General features: G+C 49.0%; 1 protein-coding gene across 1 annotated transcript; it reads left to right on the top strand.

Moving 5' to 3' along the window:
- The first annotated feature begins 5236 nt into the window (after window positions 1-5236).
- On the top strand, window positions 5237-7158 carry LOC144125333 (sulfotransferase 1C2-like). The gene is made up of 2 exons (XM_077658616.1): window positions 5237-5445; window positions 6091-7158. The coding sequence occupies exons 1-2, from the start codon at window positions 5392-5394 to the stop codon at window positions 7051-7053; spliced, it is 1017 nt and encodes a 338-aa protein (XP_077514742.1). The 5' UTR covers window positions 5237-5391; the 3' UTR covers window positions 7054-7158.
- Window positions 7159-9439: the final 2281 nt, after the last annotated feature.

Here is a 9439-nt window from a genome sequence, read left to right as displayed (position 1 = left end):
CATTGAAACTTTATGATATGGCCGCGGTGGAAAGCCTCGGCTAACAAAAGCACAATCTGTTGAACCAGCTGCTCGCATGCTCTTGGTTTTAGATAAGTTTGTACGACCTGTAATGCCGATCTGGAGTCGCAGAATATAGTCCATTGCTGCGCTGGCTGGTGACCAATATAAAGGACGGCTTCTCGTATGGCTGCCAATTCGGTTGCCGTAGAGGACGTTTTGTGCATGAGCCTGAAACGGTGACATGAGGCATTGCCTGGCACTATCACCGCTGCAGCTGAAGAAGTGGTCGTAACGGATCCGTCCACGAAAACATGCTGGGTGTTAGTATACATAGATGTAATGTATGACAGCGCCAGCTGTTTCAGTCCGACTGTTGGAATGTGCGTTTTCTTTGTTATCCCTGGGATTGTTGTCCGTATAGATGGTTTTGGTACTGCCCAAAGTGGCACCTCCGCAATCTGGTGTGGCGCGTAGTTCGAAGGCAGCGCATTGCGCTGCATCCAAAGGGCTCTGGAAAAGGCTGCATCTGGACGCACCGCACTAATGTTAGTCAGGGGGTGATGACGATGCCTGGTCAGATGCCGCAAATGCACACGAAGTGGCTCCTGTTGAAAATAAATTCGTGCTGGGCAGGCGCGGGCCTCATAAAATGTGCCCCATGTAGAAGTTTTACATGGCAAACCCAAGCATACTCTTAAAGCACGAGCCTGCGCGCTTTCAAGCACACGCAGGCCTGATAGTCTGACCCCCGAGAGAACGGGTGCACTGTATCTGAGAAGGCCGACTACCAGCGCCTGGTACACGTGTAGTAAAGATCGCTCAGAGGGACCCCAACATTTTCCTGCCATACACCGCACAATGCTTGCAAAGCTGTCGAGCTTTTTCTTGAGCACAGAAATGTGCTTCGTCCAGGACAGGTCACGGTCTATCGTAACACCTAAGAATTTGTGATGTGTTACGTATGGAACAATTTGCCCGTCGATTGTGACCGGATACCACGCCATTATCTTGCGTGTGAAAGCCAATGTTACGCTTTTAGTTGGCGAAAGTTCAAGCCCCTGACGGCGCAAGTACGCAGACGTAATGGACACCGAACGCTGCAATCTTGCTTGCACTTGGGGACGCGTGACACTTGATGTCCAGATGCAAATATCGTCTGCGTAGGCGGATATTGAAACAGTCTTCGGTAGTTGTTTGAAAAGGCCAATGAGCACGAGATTGAACAACGTTGGACTGAGCACTCCTCCCTGAGGAACACCACAAGCAACATGATGATCTGCTGTGTCACCTTCAAGAGTCTCCATGTAGACTGTCCGGTTTGTCAAATAGCTTGCAATCCAATTGTGTAGACGTCCGCCTATACCACATTCTTCGAGTGCATTTAGTACTGCATCATGCTGAACATTATCGAATGCGCCCTTTATGTCGAGGAAAAGAGCAGCAGTCACCTTGTGACGGCGTTTTTCATGTTCTACCGTTGACACGAGATCAATTACACTGTCGATGGCAGACCGGCCTTTGCGGAAACCCGTCATTGTGGAAGGGTATAGCCCATGTTTTTCAAGGAACCATTCTAGACGGGTTAGCACCATACGCTCCATCGTCTTGCCAATACAACTTGCCAGAGCTACTGGTCTGTAGGATGTTAATGTGAGTGGCGATTTCCCTGGTTTGAGCAAGGCCACAATGCAGCTTCTTTTCCACTGCTGTGGTACAGTGGCAGAGGCCCAAGAGTGGTTGAACAATGTTAAGAGGGCTTCCATTACCTGTGGGCCTAGATGACGAAGCGCATTGTATGTTATTCCATCAGGTCCTGGGGATGAAGGATGCGTGCAAGCAGAAAGAGCTGCTTTCAGTTCTTGAATTGTGAAGGGGATGTCCAGTCGATCGTCCATCGTGGGGGGAGCACATCGATGCTGCCGAGGTAAAGAAGCGCTTCCGGCAATTCTCGAGCAGAAATCCTCCGCCACCTCTAGTTCTTGCCGTCTATCATGAAGTGCTTTCCGCATTGTTCTAGAAAAAACCTGTGGGAACCTCGCTGATCCAACAGATGTGGAACAGCGTATTATTTCGGCCATGCACGATGCAACACGCAATATCTCAGCGCCAAATTTCACAGCACCAGTGGATGTGATCTACGCGCAGCTTCGGGCGATTCGTCGGTGCGCAGAAAGAAAATACCGGAGGACAAAGGATGTCTCGGATCTCCGGGCCTCTCGACGTGCCCAGAAGCAAATACAGCGCTATTTGGAGAACCTAGGCAAACAACGGTGGCGGTCATTTTGCAGCAGATTGGATCCCCGCAAACCACTCTCCACAATCTGGCACGTTGTTCGAGCACTGCCGACATTTCCCCAGCAGAAACACAAACAATATGTAAAAAGCGCTGAGAGTAATATATATGCTTAGAACGGCAGTGAATGGCTGTAGTAAGTAGCACCGAGACGACAGCTTGGAGACGCCTCCAGCCGGAACTAACCCGTGGAAAAAAAAAAAAAAAACGATGGGAGACGTCGATGTGCGCGCACTGGATTTGTCCCTCAATTAGTTTTTTTTTATTTTCGTTTTTACTGCTCGCCATGGAAGCTTTGATAAGGACGGTGTTTTTTTTTTTTTCCTGCAAGCGTTTGGGCGGTCCTGGAGGAACATTCTTGAGTTTTCGTTAATCAACGCAAGGATATTTTTCGCTGACTCACTCGAGCGTATGCTCTCAACGAATCGGTTAAGGTGGCATTTCCTTATTCAGCCAGACAATTACCGTACGCGATATAATTAGCGCCAATAGGATCTTCCCCTTCGGGTGAAGCTTAGCTTCACCGAAAGGTGCAACAACTTAATTTACGGCACTTCTAAAGAACAATCGTATTTGAAAATCGGAGGTAGTTAGCAATAGTGACTGCAGAGATGTGACACCTGGCATGCTATACTTCAGATAGCAGCGTTGAAGCATAAAGCGATACATTGACGCAAAAATCAAGTAAGCGCACATGCAGATAGAGACACGCACATTTTCATGTAATACATACGCAAAACGCACCCTATTTCCACGCTTTTCGTGCGGCGAGACCGTGTTCAAAACGGAGCGGAACTGAAGCCTGCGTCGTTATTGGGCAGCGATCGATCCCCATCTGATCGCGTTTTTGCGGTCTTGAATGCAGCTACTCCTGTTTTGCATACCTATCGAAAAACTCTATTCGTCCACAGCTTTATGTGCTGCACGTTCTGAATTCTTGCCAACTCCCACCAAACGTCGCAGTATACTTCAACGATTCTACATCGCTTTTCCATCGGTCTCGTAATAAACTGACCAGCAGTAAACCAGTTTTTTAATGGGCCTCATGTTTCCCAGTTTCAAAGCGCTGATTTCCTGCGTGCTTTGGTAATTAAAGGAACGTAAATTGTTAGCAGCATTAAGAATAACATAAACTCTGTAGGCTGTAAAGACCTTTTTCGCTGTAAATAATCCCCCCATGACCCCGAACTGAATAATAATAATAATTGGTTTTTGGGGGAAAGGAAATGGCGCAGTATCTCTCTCATACATCGTTGGACACCTGAACCGCGCCGTAAGGGAAGGGATAAAGGAGGGAGTGAAAGAAGAAAGGAAGAAGAGGTGCCGTAGTGGAGGGCTCCGGAATAATTTCGACCACCTGGGGATCTTTAACGTGCACTGACATCGCACAGCACACGGGCGCCTTAGCGTTTTTCCTCCATAAAAACGCAGCCGCCGCGGTCGGGTTCGAACCCGGGACCCCGAACTGCCGATTTCCGAGTCCGTTAAATCTGCTCGGGCTCAAAACACGCCGTATTCTGCCAACTGTGTTTGAAATCTCCGCCCGCACGGACATTCCCGTTCGCGTAGCCACGGGGACACCCACCCCGCGGCGCTCCAGTAGCCGCGGCCAGCTATCTCCTTTGAGACGAACGGCACCAACGACGCAAATGACGTCACTGCACGCGTAGGGGAGCAACTCGGAGGGGAGGCCTTGACTGCGACCCTCTCGTTCCTCGTTGCGCAAGGGCGCGCTGAAAGCGGCGCCGGATCTTCGCTGGAGCAACTGAACGTACGCACGTAACTCCACCTCCTGGGCTTGGTGCCGCGTCAGCGTCCGTCATTCGCCCCCCGTAACGGCGCCCTCTACAGCCCGGGATTTGTGTGAAAGAACCACTGTTCGCCTCCGTCGAGGTTTGAACTTTTCTTTTTCGGGTTACAGAGAAGTTTAGGTCATAGCCAGGTGAGGTGCCAGTTGCTATGCCCGCCCTGCGCATTATTTGTTTTGGTTCCACATTCTCGCGCCCGCTACATCTGCTAAGCGTGTGGTCTTGACCAAAACAGCGTTCATGCTTCCGCAGGTTTAGAGTGGTCTTGTGGTTTGAATGACTGAGTGCAAGGATAACATTTGCTAGGCGCCCCCGCTGACCGTCTATACACGCAGGTAGTTTTGAGTGGGACGTCGATAGAAACGCATGAGCTCCGTGCGTGCGTCCTATCACGATGCAGTTTCGTGCTTACTGCTGTTAGAAACAATGCAGTGCAGTGCACCTGTCTAGGGAATTTGAACGGCGCACCGGAGAGGACACTTCAGTCGTTTATGAATGGAGTAAGGCGCTAAACCTGAGGTTATCTTGAATGGACACTCGCATGGGCTATGTTCGACTACTCATGTCCTTAAAAGCCGTATCCGTCACATGCAGCCAGCGGCGAGTGTAATAAATGCACAGCACAGCGCGCCGTTAGAGCGCTCTAGAAAAGTGTGTACACGACTGTACGCCTGTCTCTGTCCAGTATTCTCGTTGCGGCCTTGGGAGGCTAAATAAACGAAAAACGCATGCAAGACGCAGAATCATCTTCGGCAGCGTACCGAAGGCCTGCTTACTGCTTTCCCCCGTATCTTGCCCCATATGCACGATTTCGTGCACTTGAGTTGCCGTTGAGAAAGGGGAAAATCGGACACTACCGCGGACGTAACTCTAAGGAGGAAGACAGTCAAATAATAGATATTACTAACTGCTTTCAAGGAAGATTGTCGCTTTATTTATAAGGGCTGCGTAGAAACACTTCATACTACGCTTCTTCTTCCGCGGCCATCAGGCGGCGCTTGCCAGACTACTGGCAACTGCAACGCAAAGCACGTGAGCAAAAGCTAATCTATATTGCACACGTATTGCGCACGTACATGCCTTTTACGTCTTTTGTCAGCAACCTCATATTCGACGGCAACAGTCTCTGTTGTTTCCTCGTCACTGTGAGCACGTTTGAGCAGGCTTTAATTTCCTTATCGCTGTGCCACTGGCAGCCTGGCATCAAATCGCTTGATTGGCCAACTGTATGCCTATTCGGGTCATCCAACGCAGGTACGCAAGACCATCACGTGAGGTCGGTCCATCATGGCGTCATCGAATCTGCTCGGAAAGGGAGACGTCAAGAAAGACTCAGCCGAGGTTCGCATGTACTTGCATATATGTTTCCTCGACCTTTTTGAGCAGCGCTGTACGTCCCATCCGGATGCAAGACGAAGACGGTTGAATAGCTAGCATGCATTCTTGAAAGTGGCCCAAAATTGAGGATTTTTCTGTGGCCTGCAGAACCTCTGAATTTCGCGGGCCGCAGTTAGTGAGCCGCTGGAGTACTGCACCGAATTTAAAAATTCTACTGTCCGTACGTACCATGACATGTGTGCGCTTAATGTGTGTCGTTGGTGTCTTCTTGTAACCAAGTCATCATTGTATAATATACGGTGGGATAGAGCAGCGCACAGAGTTGCAGCTTTTGAGTGCATGGAGAAGCTGCGCGCGTGTCTGAGGGGTGCTCTCTTCAACAAGCATTTAATTTTGGATGCATTGAGGAATAGGTGCCAACGGTGCTTTATCTCGTCAGTACAACTCCCATTCTTTTCTAGAACCTTACTGTGCAAAGGCCGCAACACACGTTGCCGGCATTCTCTGCTTTATTTTCTAATAATCACCTCCTGTGTGCTCCAAGGGGCAGCACAAAACACATTTTGGGTGTTGACAAAATGCACGCGGCAACTCTTGATCATACATTCTGGCTGTCTCTCATGCTGGATTTATGTGGTTGCGCTTCAGGCGTGCAAGTCCGGAGTACCACTTGAGCATGCATTCCGGGACGTCGACGGAGTCTACCTCAACTATGGCTACCCTGAACAGAACGTGCGGTCCGCCCTGTCCTACAAACCTCTGGACGGAGACGTTTTCGTGGCGAGCTATCCGAAGTGCGGCACCACATGGCTGCAGCACATTGTGTACAGCATATATCGCGATGGCATGTCCCCGGGAAACATCTTGGAATTCCTAAGCACGACTCCATTCTTGGAATTCATGGGAGCCGACGCCGTGCGCACCATGCCGCGGCCCGGAGCAATCAAGACACACTTGCCGTTCAACAAGGTGCCTTACTCGACCAATGCCAAGTACTTCTACATCACTCGCAACCCTTACGACTGTAGCGTGTCACTGTTCTACCACATGAAGAACTCCCCTCCGCACCTGCTTGAGAATGGCACATTCGGTCAATCGTTCGAAATGTTCGTCGAAGGCAAAGTGGACTATGGAGACTACTTCGACCACGTCTTGTCCTGGTACGAACACCGCGCTGACAGCAACGTCTTATTCCTGACCTACGAGAACCTCAAGAAGGATGCTCGAGCTTGGGTCTTGAAGATCGCCGACTTCCTGGGCAAAGAAGAGTACGGCGACAAGCTAAGGCAGCGTCCTGACATCTTCGATAAGGTTCTCGACACTGTCAGCTTCGATACTATGAGGGAATTTTATTCCGGGTTGAACGGCTGGAGTAAGGACTTCACCAGCATACCAATGGAGGCGATTCCCGAAGCCATGAGGTCGGTGATGCAAACGCTAGGGGCATTATTCAAGAAGCCGATTACTGGAGATTTCGTGCGAAAGGGAATAGTAGGAGACTGGAGGAACCACTTTTCGTCGGAGCAGATCGCCAGAATGAAGAAGCGGATCGCGCTGAAGACCACCGGGAGTGACGTCATGAGCCTCTGGGAGGACTCGGACTTACCCTGAATCTACGCCAGTCTAACGCTTCGCGAAAGGACATGACTGGTTATAAGTGTTTCTTCGTTTCCCTTAGCTTAGTGTTGGCAATTGAATAAAGGGCACTTGACAAGGGCAGTTCTATTGCATTTGAGGGTCCACGGCGCCCCTATGGCTCGGCGCAACAGGCTGCGCGGGCCGAGCACACATCACCCGGCGACATTCTGGTGCTACCGGGTGCACCCGAGTACAGCGACACCACGCATGTCCAGCAAGTTGTTCGTCAGCAGCGTGGTGAGCATGCGCGCGGTCCCGCCAGTGGCTATATAAAGGCCGAGCGAGCAGTACACGGGAGGAAACCATGCGCCTATACCAGCGCGGAAGCGCTGCACATGCACTTCATGGTCCGGCGGCGGGCCAGCCGCAGACGAGACGTTCATGAATCGTGCTCTGCGGGAGCGGCCTCCTTCATGGATCCGGCACTGCGGTCGGATTTCGCACGGTTAAGTGGCTGCGACACCGCCAGCCCGCCATTTGTGTAGCGTTGAGGCTCTAGTATACTTAACATGGTTTGTTAGAGCGAAGAGCGTGCATGTGTTTCATCTCAGTGTCGTAACATTTGATTGTTATTGGCAAAGCAGCCAAGTTTTCTTTGATCGTTGCAACGCACGTGTGTGAATGTAGCTGCGTCGTTAGCAGTGTCTCTTGTACCACGACTAGTGGAGCTGGGACCTCCGGGATCACCCCCGTACCGCGGACCTCTGCCGCTATCGCGTTGGTATTCGGGTAAAACCAGGTTTTTCACTCGATTTTTGCACACCGAGCGGGTAACTATCCGCAAAATTTCTACCCGAATATGCAGATTTTTGTCTACAATGATGAATTCATCGCATAGAAACTAGCGAACGTCTTGTGCCTATCTTAGAGAGCTGTATTAAGTTTATTGTTGAACTATTCACTTTGGGTGGAAAAGCGCCAGGACGGACGGCGAAGAAAAAGGAACTCGCAGACGAGCGCTGTACCCATGGTGAAGTTCAATCGTCAAGTTCGAAAAGTGCACTCTGGAATGGACAGGCCAATATCTGGCTGGTCCTCCAGCCGAAACGTCGTGAATTAATTCCTGTTATGTTTCTTCAATTTTTGGTGATTATATATATACACAGACCGGCCGTCTTATGGGCATGAATATTTCAAACGCTGCATAATTTCGACCACCTGGGGATCTTTAATGTCAGTGCAGTGCACGTTAAAGATCCCCAGGTGGTCGAAATTATGCCGGAGCCCTCCACTACGGCATCTCTATCTTCCTTTCTTCTTTCACTCCCTCTTTATCCCTTCCCTTACGGAGCGGTTCAGGTGTCCAACGGTATATGAGACAGATACTGCGCCATTTCCTTTCCCCCAAAACCAATTATTATTATGATTATTAAACGCTACCCACACTTGGCGTCGGGCTCCATTCCTGTTGTGCGTTTAAAATGACCACTGTGCTATAATTCTGAATGGATATTTTCTCAGTCTGCACAACCTACACATGGGGAGCAAATGTAAACCACGAAATAATTGCACTGAACGAGGAAAAAAAAAACTGATCTTGTAAACAGCTGTGTATCGTCTAATCTTTGTGTTTACGAAAACAAGAAAAACTAGAGGAATTAAGGCCCACATAAAAACGAGCGGCAATTGTAGAATATTTATGGTGGATAGAATAACCGCAGAAAACCAGAATCGCGAAACTTTTCATTAATATATATATATATATATATATATATATATATATATATATATATATATATATATATATATATATATATATATATATATATATATATATATATATATATATATATATATATATATATATATATATTAATGAAAAGTTTCGCGATATATATATATATATGTACCCGAATCGAGGTTCCAAAAATTGCGTCTGATTTCTACACTTCCCCTCGAATTTCGGAAAAAATAAAACCCGAAAACGAAGGGCCCTACACAATATACAAGGTGTTGCACCTGTGATTGTAAGCAATATTTAAACACGGGTTTTTGGTCTAGAAGAGCGCTTTTTCGGCATAGAATAGTCGGAGGTGTAGTTAATTTTGTATAATTAACTTCTTAAATAATTCTGTTAGGCTCCTTATTTATTGAGAGGCCTGCAGCCCGCCGTAAGTAATATCCATACCAACATTTGGAAGTCCCGCTGCAGCTCAAGGAATTGTGAGGGCGCACACGGGCGAAAGCGAAACCAGGCGAAACCGCGCGGCCAGAAAGATCGCTAGCCGAGCACGCGTCAAATAGCGGTGTGGGCATGGGTGTAGGTGTCACTTGCTCCTTTCGCAGCGCCTGGCGGCCTGTCTGGAGCTGCGAACGGACAGGGGGTACCTATTCGAGCAACCATACAGCACAGTACCAA

Source organism: Amblyomma americanum, chromosome 3 (assembly GCF_052857255.1).
Source record: "Amblyomma americanum isolate KBUSLIRL-KWMA chromosome 3, ASM5285725v1, whole genome shotgun sequence".
Taxonomy (NCBI): Eukaryota; Metazoa; Arthropoda; class Arachnida; order Ixodida; family Ixodidae; genus Amblyomma; species Amblyomma americanum.
The sequence above is the reverse complement of the archived record's forward strand: the minus strand, read 5'-3'. Positions and strand labels throughout refer to the sequence as shown.

Coding starts and splice junctions, on each gene's coding strand:
- LOC144125333 (XM_077658616.1), top strand. CDS start 5,392: ATGGCGTCATCGAATCTGCTCGGAAAGGGAGACGTCAAGAAAGACTCA. Junction 5,446..6,090: donor TCAAGAAAGACTCAGCCGAG/GTTCGCATGTAC, acceptor GTTGCGCTTCAG/GCGTGCAAGTCCGGAGTACC.